The following is a 15,953-nucleotide window of genomic DNA, read 5'->3' as shown; positions in this document are numbered from 1 at the left end:
TTTTTTTCCCTTTTTTTTTTTTTTTTTTTTTTTAATTTAGCTGGGTCACACCGTTTGAAGCAGTTGTTGAGTTTTGCAATTGGTGGACTACTGGGAAATGTGTTTCTGCACTTGCTTCCTGAAGCCTGGGCCTACACATGCAGTGCAACAACAGGTATGAGAGTCTTATGTCCCTGGAAGCAGCTTGTCCTATGCCTTCTGCTACGTTTTGAGTCTGTTCCATCTTGAAGGCCCAAGACCAGCCAGTCTGGGGCAGCCCAAAAACTGGTCTAGGCTGGTATCCTTTTTCATGCAGTATATAAAAGCAAATGCCTAGGGAAGGATGTGAGGAAAAAAACAACACACATAATACTTCATCTTTGTATTCAGCAGTCCTCCAAAGACTTTGAAATTAGAGGCTTCCTCAGTTGGCTGTGGTTTCTTTATGTTCAGTAACTTGGAATGGTTTTCTTGTCTGTTGACTTCTGTCTTGCCTTGGACTCCTGTAAATCTCTGTTGATTTTCCTTCGTCCTTTCTTTAAGGAAAGGGATTGCTTCTTTAACCTTATGGCAGGTTATGAATGTGTATGTGGCCTGATACATGACCATGTTCACCATCTTAGTTGGGAATCAGGTGCACCTTTTTAACAAATCTGTCCCTATAACGGTGTTACTCATAGAGCCTCTTTCTAGGCACTAACTGGGCCCCCTCTGTTGGATGCTTTGATCTATGGGAGCTCATGTGTTGTAATCTTTGCTCCATGAGAAATCATGGAACATTGTCTATAGAGCCATAATTAAGATTGGAGGGTCACACAGAGAAAGAAAAAGGAAATGCAGGTGGCAGAAACTTGTATTTGCCAGCAAACTAAACACTGAGTTGGTATAGACCTTGTGCTGTCAGTGTAGCTCCTTCATCCCTCAGATAGCCAAGGTTGCTGAAACCTGTGATGTTTGTATCTCTCTGCTTCAGCAAACTGATATCATAGAAGGCAAGTGCTGCTGCATCCCACCTGTTGAGAAACCAAGAAGTCATTTCCCTGCTGAAAATGTGAGAGAGGGAAGATGATGCCCTGGGTTTCCCAGACTTTCTTGCACCTGTGTCCTGGGGTTTCAAATCTGCTGGGCCTTTAGTCTTCTTCTTCCTCACAGCACTAGCACTGTCAGCAGAACCTGCTGTCCTTTTTTTCACCGCTTTCTACAGTGGTTCCCAAATTACTCTGTCTTCCTGCTTAAGCTTGTTTGCTTCTCTCAGACTGACCTGAAGCATAAAGGTTTCCTTCACCCATGTAAGTCTTGTTACAGAGTCGTTCTGTTCTTCCATTGCAATGTAATTTCCATTTCTGCAGTGAGGCTGAATGGGTTATCATTATCATCTCACAAGCTTGCCTGTAATTGAAAAGGAAGTTTATAGCTTTGGGCTTAATAACTTGCTGAGGTGTGGCAGAAAGGGGAAGGTGAGTCTGTAATTCCACTAATGGCAGATTTCATGTCAGGGCTTGCTGCTCAGTAGGTATAGCTGCTGGATTTTTGTTGATGTAATATTCACTTGCCTCTGGAGCTCAGGGAAATTCCCAGTGTTGTCAGGAAATATTCTGGGTTGAGCTAGTGCAGAAAAAGGGATGGTAGCTCTCACTCTGAGTGTCTCAAGATGATGATATCTGTTAGATCAAGAATGAGCGAGTTAAACTAATCTGTTTTGAGATGTCTTTACTCCTCTTACCTTGCATGGAGTTTTTCTATTGTCGTTTATTTTTTTTTGTCTTGGAACTGCATGAAAAAGTATGTACTTTATAGAGACATGAAGATTTCTCTTTTGTCCTTCAGGAGAAGGGCAGAGCTTTCAGCAGCAGAAGCTGTTGGGTCTTTGGGTGATCATTGGTTTCCTGACCTTCCTGGTGCTAGAGAAGATCTTCCTAGAGAAAGAGGAGGAGTACCCTGGTATGGTAAGTTAGCAGCCTGAGGGGAGGGAGTGCTCTTATATTTGAAGCTCTGTACTAAACACCTTATCTGCCCTATCTGACAGCATCAGGAAATGATCCCGTAGCTGTGAGTACCTTGTCTGTTGCCCATTGCCACTTTTTTGCCTCTGGTCTGTAGGAGTAGATTTCATCTTCAGGCTTTTGTTCTGTGGTTTTGACTGAGATTTCTCACTTCTGGTTTGGTTTTGTTCTTTATGTCGTAAGTGTAAAAGAGAGCTCCTCTTTTGTGGGGACTGGGAGCTGCAGCACTCTGCAAATGAGACTTTTGCTCAAGTAAGCTTTGAGGGGTGGCAGCTTGCTGATGCATGTTCCACTGACCCATCATGACTCATTCTCTTCCTGAGTTCTCAGTCATGACAAAGGCCAGCCTTCTTGAAGATGTTTCTTCTTGGTTATGTCCTGGACCAGATGTTTGTTTGGGTAACTGTGTGGTAGAAGGGGTTTATGTCTGGCCGGGTGATACTAAGTTCAAAGGAGTCACCCAGCTGCAAAGGGGAGATGTAGCTGAGGTACCAGAAGGCAATTCCAAGATAGAGAAGAGCACCTAGTCTTCAGACATCTGCACAACTCCTAGTTGCAGCTCCTTTAGACTGTTGATTCCTTGCTGTGCCATGACTTTTGAGAGGTGAAACTGCAGGTCAGGTGCTACATAAGAGCAATTAGTTGTTAACTTTGACTCAATGTGAGACTTTAATGCCTGAAGGGAACTTCATCTTCTCATTTAGAGAGAGGCTGAAATCCTAGATAAATGTCTTGTTGTTTGGAAGATGATGATCCTGGATGTAGAATAATTCTGTAGACTTCGTTATTCTGATGCACTGGGGAGAGCAAGACTCTTTTCCCTCCCATCTCCTGCCCAGATGGAGTTGTATTTCTCTGGGCAGCAGCTGCTCACAGGCGGGGCAGGCTCAGTCCCTTATCTTTCTAGTGAAACCTGACCCATGCCAAGGGACTGTGACTCCAATTCCTCCTCTTTCTATTTCTCTTGAGGACTGGGAGGTCTTAGCTCTTGTTGCCTTTCAGGGCAGATCTCAGAATGCTCTCTGAAGCTGTCTCATTTCTGGCAGTTGTTATTAAACTGGGGTGTCAAAGCTGCTGAGTCACATTGTAAGGACAAAAGGATTAAGGGTGAAGGTTGGATTTCTGATCCTGATTCATGCATGTTCATCACTGAAAAAAATTCAGTGACAAGTTTGTTTCCCCTAACTTAGGACTGTGATTCCAAAGCACCATCTGGAAAGATTCCCAATGGAAGTGGGTGCCCCCTGCCAAAGGTGGCAGGCCAGTCCCAAAGAACACGAGCTCAGTGTAATGGCTCCTCTCTCCAGTCTGGTCCAAAACCCAACAGAATCAAGGTAAGACACGCACGAACTCCCCTTCACTTTTTAGTCAGGAATTGTGTGTGGAAAAAACTGTTCCTGAGTGGGGAACTCAGTGTTCAAGTTGTGGTTAATTTTGCTCTGTCAAAGTGTCTGTCCTGGTCACAGCAGGGAAGAAATAGCAGACTTGGAGAAAATCTACACTGCAGCGTATGCAGAAGAGGCAAAGCCAGTATTATAAAGGCATAAGTCTGATGATGTGTGTTTTGGCTGAATTCTGATACCAAGAATACAGACTTTCATGTTTTGTTACTCTGTATTTTATAGTCAGTATGTCTTCATTTGCCTGATTTTTTGCACCATGATTTCTCTGTTCCCTACTGCCTGCATTGTACTGATTGTGAGCTGTACTTTTCCTTTTAAGGCACCTTTTGGAAGTGTTTTGACACCTTTAGGAAGTGTGTTGAAGCTACTCGGTGTAGAACTTAAAGGTTCAGTTTCTCAGATTATCAGTTTATCTGCTGCCAAAAAGGACTTCTTGTCCACTTCTGTCTCCAAACCTGTATTTCCCATTGCTTCCTTTGCACTGGATCTCATCTGACCTCACAATGAGCCTATTCAGGGAGCTAAACAGGCAAAGAATTTGCTTGTCTACACCCACACACCCACCTCCCACCCCCCGGTCTGTTTCTCTCCTAACTTAACTTCTTGAATCAGCTTGGCATGTAGACAGGCAGCCTGTAGTGCTGGGATAAGGGAGATCAGCAAGCTTATAGGACTGGAGGTGGAAGAGGAGTCCTGTACCATTGGGAAGTGGATAACCCTTACACTGGCCTTGCTTTCAGTTCAATGTTACTATCTTTGTATTGTGGAAAACCCTTTTCTGAGTGAACATTACAAGTGGAAGAGTAACAACTGCTTTGGTGAAGGAGGACCTACAATTCGAGTTTGAAAGCCCATAAAAATGTGCAAGATTGTATGAGAGTAGCTATAAACAGAAAGTGTGCTTGCATGAACTAGCCCAAAGCTGGATATGTGGTCAGGCAGAGGCTCTTCAGTCTTTCTATTTTAAATCTGTTTTGCTGTAACTTTATAGCTCTTCCTACAGAACATCAAAGTTATGCTGAGGTCATTGAGTATTTTTGACATCTGTCACATTCATGTAATTTGTACATAACACTGCACAAACTGCAAGGTGCCATGTAGATGTTTCTAGAGGTGGTAGTAGTGAAGACACCAGTATTACTGGGTTATGAAACATTGTGCCCTAATTTTGGAAGGGTTTATATAAGGAACTATAGACTGCTGATTTCAAGTAGAAATGAAACACTGATAGGAGATACAATTACTCAGGGCATAGTGCTAATATTAAAAAAAAGGTAATTAATGCTAATTGATATGATTTTATGTAAGATAAATGCTTATCAATGAGACATTTTTCCTGCCTTTTATTCAGGCATAAAATTGTTTAATAAAGGTCACGACAGATGTATATAAAACATAACTTTCTCCCCCATTCTAATAAACTTTGCTAATATTAGCTGTATTAAAAATCTGTTATTCTATGTTATCAAAAGAGACTGGTTTAATGCAGCCCCCCTCAAATCTGTTCACTGGTGGGATATGATTTTTCTAAGTCATTATTTATAAAAACAGTGTATCTTCACATTTGCAGGTACTGCATTACATAAATGGCACATTGTGACTGCATGAAGTCAGTGATAGCAGCTAAACTGAGTAACTTCATCAAAAGTGCTAAATTTTTAACAGGTTTTGATACATGTAATTACAAGGAATAGATTAAGAAGGACTGCAGATCGTATTTACAAGATAGGGATAGTTTCTAGATAGTCAATGCCTTGGAAAATCATATGAGGGTTACTGTAGGAAATTGTCTGAACACATTCTTCCCTTATGATGCTACAGCCAGAAGAGGATGGGTGAGTAGGAAACAATATGTAAGAGGAGAGGTGAGAGTTCCTCTTTCTGTATAGCAGTAATGAAACAGCTATCTGACTTTTTCCAGTAGTGCTATTCCAAATATCCAAAATACTACTGATAATTTGTGAAGGAGTCAGGAAAGAGATTAAATAATATTTTAAGTTTGCAGAACATGATAAGTGGTTTTCTTTAGTTTAGCTCTGTAGTCATGACAGATCAAGGGTCACTTAGAGTATGCAAATACCCGTGTAAGAGGAATGACTAAATTTGAATAGTTACAGCTACAGCAAACAGTAGCAGACTAGAACTTAGAGACAACTCTCTAACTGAGGGGAACTTGCCAATGGACCAACTTACCTTAGAGATAACAGATTTTTTGTCACTTGTCTGTGGTTTAAGCTGCTCTCTACAGAGTATATTGTAGCTTAAGAAACAATGAACTTTGTGCACAAGTTAAATTAAATTCTTTCAGTTGTGTTATGTGGAAGGTTTAGACAACCATGGAGAGCCCTTCTAGCTTTAAAATCCTAACACATCTGTTCAGACGGTATGTCGATATGCATGAATTAGAAACCAAGGACTTAATGGGTGTAGTTTTAACTTTCTACCTTCTGATCATATAATTCGAATATTTTAATAGTCTTCCTGGTAGGGTGGAAATTATCAAACCTACCAAGATACTCCTGCGTTGTTAGCCTGTTTCCTTAGGCAACAACATAAGCAGTCATTCCATCTGTCTGTCCATCTGTTCTGCCCTTCATTTTCAATAACTTTTGAACCCATAATTAATTTCCTTGAGTTCAAGAGAGGTTAGGAGTCTTGAGGGTGATCAAATTTCTGCAAGTTTCATAAAAATCAGCATGACAGTAGAGGAGGAATGCAAAGTAATGCCCTGTCAGAGCTCGGGCGCTGCATGCTGCCGGGCAGCTCCGCCTGGCTGGGGACGTGGCTGCCACGCCGTGCTGCTGGGCAGGGCACGTGCAGGGAAGCGGTGTTGCTGGGAGTGAGCAGAGTAGGTACTCGCGAAGAAAAGAGTGAAATCCATAGCCTGACAGATTTTTTTGGTTCTCCTATTCACTCAGAACCCCCTGTTTTTTCAGCAGACAAAAAGGGGAAGATACTATTTAAATGAACATAGTCACCCTTCAGGGCTTAATGATTAGTAAGCTGTAATCAGTTGACTATTGTCCGCATATATGTTAGAACTTCTGCTTTTTAGCTGCTGCTAGAATTTGTCCTAGCTTGAAAACGGCAGGTGGGAGGTTTTCTTTCCATGCAAACATAGATCAATTCTGTCCTTCCTTGCAGCCTTTATTCCCTCAAGTAAAAACATTGTGTACAGTACTTTTGCCTTGCCTATTCTTTCTTTTTCCCTGTGGCACATGGGGTCCTTGTTGATTTGTGGAAGTATGTTTTATTACACAGTGACATTAATTCTGAATCATGAACATAAACACTTCATCTGGCTGTGCTCTTTATGAGCAATGAGAACATCCTATTAGGGATTTGCAGAATGTAAATGTCAGAGGCTCATAACTGTCAAATCAACCCAATTTATTTCTGAGCACTCCAAAGCTTTGCTTCTTTCAGTGACAGCTTTTGCCCAAGCCACTGACAACAAAAAGTCATAATGTTTTAATCATGAAGTCTATTTTTTCCCTATACGGTGGTATGGGAAGGCATTTTTGTGCAAAACTTCTGTGAATAATTATTATTATCCTGTGGGAAAACGCCGTCATGTAAAAAAACAGCATGAAAAGGAGAATTTTAGACAGTCATATTTGACTGTCTAGGAATGAGAGTATCAAGAATGAGAAGTAAAACTGCTCCATTCTTGGGTCTGCCTGCATGCTTCTATTTGTGTTTCCTTTCTTAAAAAAACATGCAGGGATCTTCTTTTGCATTCATTGTGGAGATGTTACTTAGATTATTACTTAAAAGTGAGCTAGGCTTTGCTTAATTTTCATATTTAGTCATCAATGCACTTTAAAAAATTTAGAGGCTACAAAGGTGCCCCAAGATAGTGCAGTAATAGTGCCCTGCAGAATGCTGGTGCTTTGGATAGAGAGATTTGACAGAAGGCTCCTGAGCTGTGGCATACAAATGACAGACAGGAAAGGTGCCCCAAGCAGAGTTGATAGAAACAGGGAAGAGCACAAGACCAAAAAGAGCTAATGAAGTCCATCAGCACTTGTGGTTGTCCAGTGGAACTTTGGCATATGATGCTATGGTGAAGTAAGAGGTTAATGCTTCACAGTTTCTAGGTAGTCTCTCCACTCATTGGATACTGCCCTGTATCTGGAGTTCTTGCAGTCCAGAGACAGCGTGATATATGGGCTAACACCCATTTGATAATAATTTAAACTGAAGTGCCATATAGTGAACTGCAGTATCTCAGGACCCACATGCAGTAGTTTTTGTTAAATATGATGGAAAAACCCCCAAAAACCTATGAGCTAAAGAGCTGGGGTAAATCGTAAATCACTTCAGGTCAAATACTCAGATTTTGTCAGGAGGTGACCCTAGTTAGAATGATAGGGAAGTCTAATATGGAGATGGTCTTGTGAGGAAGGCAGCTGCTTTATGCTTATAATTTTAAGAAATGCGTTTATATGCAAATGCTGGTACATGCTATCCAGCCTTGTAGTAGGTGGCTTTTTGGTGACTGTCATCACTATCTTCTCTTTTTGATTCTTTGTTAAGGGAAAGCAAACCCACAAGCACGAACTTTTTTGGTACAATGCTTGAAGATTTATTTAGTTATAGAAAGCCATTCCATCAGCATTTGTTCTGTTGCATTGTTCTTGCCAGCTTTTCAAGAGGAGATATTTTAACAGTTGGATATTAAAGTACATGACTTGAAAACAAGATCAAGTCATATTTGAAGTCAGTCACCTGTGTAAATTAGTCAGTGTTAGCTAAAATTGGTTTGACTTAGAATTAAGTATATTCTTGAATTTTGGCTTTCTTCTTTTTCCTTTCTCTTTTTCTGTTTCTAAAGCTCTTCATCATTTGCATATGGTAATTATTCTAATCTCAGACAATACTTGCCTACCCTAAAACTTAGTTTTACTCTAAAACGAAAAATTACATTTAATGTGTACTCAAACACTGACATAGTTTAAGATTTTCAGCAGAAGCATCACGGTCTGACCTTTCCCATCTGATCATGACTGCATAACCCATGTCTAAGCCATGTGCTCTCTTTTATCTTCTTACGTGTCTTCCTTTATCAGGGGCCCTTCTTTCTCTTTGCAGATTAGTGGATACCTCAATCTGCTGGCCAACACCATTGATAACTTCACACACGGCCTGGCAGTAGCAGCCAGCTTCCTGGTTAGCAGAAAGGTAAGGTTTCTGTCCCCAGCTGTGTACTGAAATGGAGAGGCCTTATCTCAAGTGTGATACAACATGCAAAACAGCCAAAAAATGTGAGGAGTTCCTTCCTACTTTCTGGAATTGTCTAAGAAAACGCAGGCTACTGTAAAACCCAACCTTATCCTGATCCTCTGATGCAGAGCTTCTTCAAATTTGGGACATGTCAGTCATTTGTACTGGCATTAGGGGATGGATTAGCTCACCTACCCTCATCTACTCAAAAGGCAGTCCAGAAATAACATGGTAAGAGTGGTCACCTCAGAAACAGGGACATGAACAAGGCAGAGACATTTAATGCATTTTTGCTTTGGTCTTCAGCACTGATGATGGGCTATGGGGTTCTCATTGCCCAAGCTGGAGCACCATGACTGTGAGAATGATAAACTCCCAGTCAACCCTGCAGTCATGTGGGATCTGGTGCTCCAGCTGGATCCCTGTAAGTGTATGGGACCTGATGGGATTCATCCAGGAGTACTGGGATTGTTTCCTAATCACTTTCTCTGTGCTGCAGGTTGGGTTCCTAACCACAATGGCCATTCTCCTGCATGAAATCCCACACGAGGTGAGAGGGCTTTGTATCCTGCCATTGTGAGGGGGATTACAATGTGCTTCATCTACTAAGAGGAGGTCTGAGTCTGGTTAACCTTTTCTTGTCTTCTTGAAGGCTGCTCCCTCTGGGGAGACTAAGAAAACCAAGAACAGTTTTGAAGCACTGGCCTTGTTTGAAATGGCCTTTGAGACTGACAGCTTAGTATTCATGTTTATTTACTGTCAGCTCTTGGTTTTCTTAGGTTGGAGACTTTGCAATCCTACTTCGGGCTGGCTTTGACCGCTGGAGTGCAGCCAAGATGCAGCTTTCCACAGCTCTGGGGGGAATTCTAGGAGCCTGCTTTGCAATATGTGCTCAGTCACCAAAAGGAGCAGGTAAGGTTCCCTGGGACCTCTGTGGGAATTGGGGGGAGGCAATGCTTGTCATCCTTGTGTATCTTCTTTCCCTTTTGTGTTGTTTCCCATGGCTCTGTCTCAGTAATAACCAAAGCTTTCCATGTTTGTGCAGGAGAAACAGTAGCCTGGATCCTCCCTTTCACTTCTGGAGGATTCCTGTACATTGCCTTGGTAAATGTTGTGCCTGATCTCCTGGAGGAAAAGAATCCTTGGTAAGTGCTCCCTCCTGTTCTGCTGCAGCAATTCTTGCTGCCAGGGGGAGGGATATAACCCTTTCCTGTGCCTATTCTGGAAGTGCATGACTGCCAGCTTTCCAAATCCTATGGACAAAGCTGGAATCAAAATAGACTGCAGTGCTATCTATTGCATTTATGGGACTACAAAGGCCCTCTAAAACATGAGAGCCTTCACCTGGGTGAGTCCCAGAGATTGTGCTGGCACAGTATGTAGCAGGGTCAGATAGAGCAAGTTCCTCGGAAACATGTCCAGTAAGGACACCACTGCCCAGTCTGTGTTTTCAGCTTCCAGCACGTACTGGTGTAGGGACTGTCTGAACCAGGGCCCCACAGAGGTGTGTGTGTCTGGTTAACCACATGTGAATCTATCCTTCTGTCATTCCTTTCTGACCCTATCCATTAGTTCGGGCTTCTGCAGCCTCCTTTTCACAGCAGTTGGCAGAGTTTGACTGTACTGTGTTAAGTGATGCTTCTTATTATTTGGTTTTTACACTCTTGCTTATTGATTTTTTATTAGATATCACTGTGTTGCTGTGTGAGTAGAAAAAGAATAGTTTTCTTCTCTTTATCACTCAGCATTTCATGGTCTGTCATTGTATCCACCTCAGAAATCTCTCTTCTGCACTGGTATATATATTCCGGTATATTTGGGTTTCCCTCCTGTATTATTTTAGTTTCTTGCAGTCTAATTAAGGCTGTAGCAGGTGCAAATCCAGCTGTTCCACAGTAAAGGCCCTCTCAGATCTGCTGGCAGAGCTGCCCCTGAATGTTCCCTCCTATTTTAGTTGTAGTAAGACAAGTAACTTCAGTACTTCAAATAAGATGCCTTGGTTCACCTAGTTAATTTTGACTGAAACAGTGCTCAAAAAAACAGCTCCACAGTTCTATCTGAGGAGGTAGGAACATTTTGTGGAGAAATGTTAATTTGGGTTGGTAACCTCTTGTGCTGGTAGAGGTTGTTGGCAGAATATGCAGAGGTGGGAGGCACACAGTCACTTCAATCCAGCATAAACCTGAGACAGTGCTAAAAGAATGGCCGATTTTATTGTTTTGGGTTTTATTTCTGTTACTGTAGTTAGCTGGATGAAGTCCCTAAAGTGTCTATGCACATGCTGCCTAAGTGCTGGTCTTGTGAGTGAAAGGACATGAATATGTATCTGAATAGCTGCATGACTGAATCAGCTTGAATTGATTTTGAAACCTGGAGTTGGGCCTTGCAGATGAGTGGAACAAGTACATGCCAGTTTATAGCCTACTTCTTTACTTGGAGTGCTGGGAAGATCTTCTCATCCATGTTAGTGACTTCATACAGCTGTTGTGTTCTCCATGTGGTAGATTTGGAAGGGGAAAGAACAAATCATTGGAGAGCTCTGCATGGCTGCCTATGGGGATTGGTCTATGGCTCCTCCTAATTCTGCTGTTTCTTTCCCAGGAATTCCCTGCAGCAAATTCTGCTCCTGTGTACAGGCATTACAGTCATGGTGCTACTCGCGCTCACAACTGAGTGACCTCTGCGCAGACCTTATGATGTCTCCCAGAGCCACCACAGTGACTCAGAGCTTTACAAAGCAATAAGGAACACTAATGTTACTTCCTACGTGTGTGTGTGTGCAGATCTGGCTGCTAGAATGAGAAGCCGGTGAGAGAGAGGTCTGGCTGTGCAAGACTTCATTCCCTGGCTTTCCTATCCCTGTTCTGCTAAAATCCACACATGAGGGCTTCTGTTCTTTTTTTGGTTGGTTGCTTTTTATGGAGCAAAAGATACACTGGGCAGAAATGAACTGAACAACTGCTCCACTATGGACGAATGATGTTTCATTCCGTTCATTCTGATGGAACTGCACCTCCCAAGCTCTTGCATGAAAACAACAGAGGCGATTCCTGAAGCTGATGAAGAGAAAGGATTTTTCCTACCACTTTAAGGGCTGGAGGCAGAACAGGCATGACAAAGCAACAATAAACAGCTTTAGCCAGGACCCCCTATCCATGAGAAGTTGATGGTGCTATGAGATAGAGGGGAAGAGACCATTTCCAACTTGATCTCCAGTGTTTCACTGACACCACTTGTTCCTAAAGGTAGTACTGGCCTCAGCAGTCCAGCTCTTTTGATCTGTGTTTGTTTACGTTGAAATTGAGCCAAAAGCTTGAGGCACTTTAGGGTTAGTCACTACAATTAAATGACTCAGCTTGGAGATTACTTGCCTCAGCCCTAACCACTCCAGTAGCCAGCACACCCCAGCTGTTTATCTGATAAATGATAAATAAATGTTTCTTCAATTGCCATACTACCAGCTCGCTCACATCTGGAGGGAAAGCCATGTAGCTGTTGTGACTGAGCTCCTTCTCCTCATAACCATTAGCTGAACAAGCCTCTGAGCCTGCTCTTGAGACCTGATTCAGGCACCATCTGTCCCATACCATGTTTCAGAGCTTTCTTGAGGTGTAGCATGTTAGCCCTGCCCAGCATGCTGCAGCACCCCTAGACTGTCACGGCAGAGGTGCTTGAACACTACAGCTTGGTCAGCAGCTGATAACTGATAACTGATTAGCTTTTCCTCTGTCCAGTGTAGACTGTTTAAGAGCGTGCTGTAGATGGTAGTCTGTTTCTGGGGTTCTTACCTCATGGTGGAGTTCATCTGTTGAGGATGAATGGATAAGAAATAATACTGATAGCCTTTAAATGGGAAGGCTGAAACTGCTGGTGAAAATACTAAGTAAGGTGAGAAAGGGATACGAAAGGTGACAATTAGTATGCTCTAAGAGGAGTTTTCTGTTATGTGATGCTTGGGATAAAATTTTTGGCAAATTGAGACCAATAAAAATAAATAAAATTCTGGTGCTTTCTTCCATCCCAGCTCACAGGGCTGACCAGGCTGTAATTCCACAGGGATGTTTTATTGCCACAGATGTGCACAATTACTAGATCATCCCTTCTCTAGAGCTTATCCTTGCTTTGCTTAAATTAGTTTAAAAACAGTTCTGATTGAACTAGCGGAGTCACTGAACACAAAGCAGATGCCACAGTGTGATTTGCACCAACTTAGCTCAGTCTTTTAACAGCTTTTGTAAAGCAGTACAGCTCTTCAGTCTGCACAGGGCCTTACCAAGAGGGCTCGTGCCTTAAGAGGGCAATTTGGGTCAGAGCAGCAAGGCAGGCATGCTGCCCACAGCAGAGGCATTACTTCCCTAAGAGATTCCTGAACTGTTGACACAGTTCTTTTTTATGACAGCTCCTGTCCTGCTTTTCAGTGAATGCTGGAGAGCTCATGCTTGCAGTTCTGTCTGCCCAGGAACTGCTGTCTGAAATTTTTTCAGCTTTCCTTTCCCTGGACTGACATTAGTAACTAGTTCCACAGAAACAAGGAGGGAGGCTTAGTGCAATTGTTTTATTCCTTTTTACAAAGTTGTCTTCCTGTGCCAACTACTCTCTCCATCATTCAGTTGTCTTGAGGTCTGAAGGTAGCATCCACTTCCTGCTTTCCTGGAAGGATGATTAGTCCAGTTAGCCTGCAGGGACTGAGGGAGTATGCCAACCCTCTGGTTGTAGCTTTGGGGGTTCCCCCTGCCCAGGGACTGCAGCTAAGCAGACCCTGTAATAGGACTCTGGAGGAAGCAGGCTTGCACAGAAAGCTGTGCCTGCTGTTTCTCAGATTTCTTTCCCAAAATAAGGCTGGCATTTAAGTTGAGGCATTGCCAGGTGAGTGCCCATGAGTTGGCGTTGTTGCATCAGCACTGAGCCTTGCCAAGACTGAAAACCACAGTCAGGATTTTATACTCAGCGTTCAGGAATGTGAAGTGGATGACACTGAAGAAAGAATTTCTGAGCTGTTTTTCTTGGCTGCTATCACAGGCATGGATAGTCTGTGGTTCTTGGGAAGATACCCTGGTAGGAGGTAGCATGGGGCTTGTGGGAGGGAGGGGTTTGATAGATTTCTACTGCGTCAGCCCTGGGGCTGAGGATTGAGAGCCTTGGGAGGAAATGGAGCATCGCTCCACCACGTTTGTCACTTTTGGAAATGCAGAGAGAATTGTATTTTCTAGCTCTATTTTTTCAGCTGCTCTTATGCATTTTCCCCCTTCATCTGTATTGGTCTGCTCTGCATGGAGACAATAGAGATGAAATAAATGGTTTTCCATGTTGGTTTGTGTTGTTGGGTTATTTTGTTTGGTTGGTTTGGGCTTTTTTTGAAGTTCCTACTTTTCTTTGATTTAAAAATTCAATTCAAATTTCATTTGAATTACAGAGACATATCTCTGGGTTAGTCTAGAGCAGTCTGGAATCTGAGCTGCTGCCAGACTTTCCTCAGCCTTTCACAATTGAAAGAAAAAGTTCTAATCCAGTTTCTTCTTTTTACTGCCATGGAACTGTTGTCCAGGAGCAGTGTGGTACAATCATAATTCTTGACTGCTGCTCTGGGTTCCCTGAAAAGCATCACCAAGTAAGTTTCTCCTCTTTCAGGGGAAAGCTTGCATTCTGACTTCACTGTTCAGAGGGTTCTGCAACCATTCTTGGCTGTAATCGGTTATTTTTTTTTATCAAAAAACCTCAAGGCCTGTCTGGTTTCAGTTAACACTAAGCTGGATACCTGCCAGGTAGGACAAAGGTGCAGTCATCAAAGGTTGTGTGCAGCAATTGCCCAGAAAGGACTAAAAGGAAATTCTCTAGCCTTCAAAAACATGGGTTCAGAGTATTTTGGAAGTGCTTCATTTGGAAGATTTTCAGCTATAAATGGTGCATGGCTCTCTCTTACCCAAAGTCTTCTGTAAAAAGAAGGAAAATTGTAACCCAAGAGCTGGAAGAAGATGAAGGCAGGTAGGTGATCAAGGGCAAGTCTGTGGATTTTGCCAGGAATCTACATTTTGGAATCTGTCCCTGGATTTACCATGCTGCACTCTTGGGCTGTACTATGAGCTCCCTCCCTCATAGCTTTTTCCTTCTCAAAAGTAATCAAAATTAACTTGAATTCACCAGCTACCTGTTTCACAGCCTCCATGAAGAATGGCTCTGACACAATTGCAGTACCACAGAAAGGAGAACAATTAGAAGGAGTTTCATACATGGGAACTTTCTAAGATGATGGTGTTGCTGAAGCGCCTGTCTTCTGAAACCTATAGCCTGAGGAGCTCATGTGGAGAGTAGGGTGACATAATAGGATTGCAGACTTAGGAAATGCGACTATTTGGATGTTTCTGGGAATGAGCTATTACAACTGAAGGGTTTTTCCATGTTAGCTAGAGCAGTAATTGTATTTGAAAATTATTTTTCATTCTTGCTGGAATGAAAAATAAGTGGAAGACTTAATTTAGCTGGTCTGTGTAAGAAAATTCTTTTGACAGCAGCCCTTTCAATTTGTCTGCCTTGAAGGCACTAATGTGCAGCTGCATGGATGGTAATCCCATCTGTCCAGTGCAAACTGCAGAAGAGGATCATGCAGAAATGTGGTTAAAACAAGCTTTAGCTGTGGCTGCTGCATGTTTCCACCAGGCAGAGGGCTCAGGGGAGATAAGCAGTATTCTGTTCTGGGCAGTGTTGCTAGGAGAAGTGCTGGGGAGGGTGTTTAGGTTGTGCTCAGTGTGGCCGAGAGACCAAGAAGTGACAAGGGGAGAGGTAGTGGTGGGGGTGAAAGGATTGGAATCTCCTACAGTTGAACATTTGCTCCTGGGAAACAATTAAAACTACTTTTAACAAAAAATCCCCCCCCTAAACCTAAGGATTTCAAAACTGGACATTAAATTAGTAGTTTAGGCATAGCATAGCACTAGGTCATTTTATCTGGAGGCCAGAACTGATGACACAATGCCCTAACAACTGGCTTTGGGGACTGACTGATGGTGCTGCAGCTGGAGTAACAAGTCCTATACAACAAGCGGGATCAGAACGGATTTTGTGCCCCTATAAATGCTGCATTTAACTAATGGCTTGGATTTAATCTGCTTCTCATTGCATAAAATAGATTGACATTTTTCAGCTTTTTCAGGCCTTATTTTCCATTAACTAATACTGAAGGGTTGAGGAGAAGACATAATCCAAATGCCAACAACTGAGGTTGCGGGTTGTGTTTGTATTTCGTGTACATTTGAAAAACTCCTGGCTCCCGCGGCCTGAGCAGGGCTGGTCTCTGCCCTTCTGCCCTGGGCAGGCCAGCGGGACGGGCGATTGCCATGCCAGAGGA

At 42.7% G+C, this 15,953-nt stretch overlaps 1 protein-coding gene across 2 annotated transcripts in view; it reads left to right on the top strand.

The window, feature by feature from the left end:
• SLC39A13 (solute carrier family 39 member 13) overlaps positions 1 to 13,921 on the top strand; it is a 20,143-nt gene extending 6,222 nt beyond the window's left edge. For both annotated transcript variants that reach the window (XM_017742176.1, XM_008639418.2), the window contains 8 exons: positions 41 to 154; positions 1,807 to 1,925; positions 3,173 to 3,316; positions 8,480 to 8,569; positions 9,111 to 9,161; positions 9,391 to 9,523; positions 9,657 to 9,756; positions 11,213 to 13,921. In XM_017742176.1, the coding sequence (XP_017597665.1) occupies positions 41 to 154; positions 1,807 to 1,925; positions 3,173 to 3,316; positions 8,480 to 8,569; positions 9,111 to 9,161; positions 9,391 to 9,523; positions 9,657 to 9,756; positions 11,213 to 11,288 (827 nt within the window). In that variant the 3' untranslated portion in view covers positions 11,289 to 13,921. The remainder of the gene's footprint in view (positions 1 to 40; positions 155 to 1,806; positions 1,926 to 3,172; positions 3,317 to 8,479; positions 8,570 to 9,110; positions 9,162 to 9,390; positions 9,524 to 9,656; positions 9,757 to 11,212) is intronic.
• Positions 13,922 to 15,953: the final 2,032 nt, after the last annotated feature.

Source organism: Corvus brachyrhynchos, unplaced genomic scaffold (assembly GCF_000691975.1).
Source record: "Corvus brachyrhynchos isolate BGI_N302 unplaced genomic scaffold, ASM69197v1 scaffold115, whole genome shotgun sequence".
Classification (NCBI taxonomy): Eukaryota; Metazoa; Chordata; class Aves; order Passeriformes; family Corvidae; genus Corvus; species Corvus brachyrhynchos.
The sequence above is the reverse complement of the archived record's forward strand: the minus strand, read 5'-3'. Positions and strand labels throughout refer to the sequence as shown.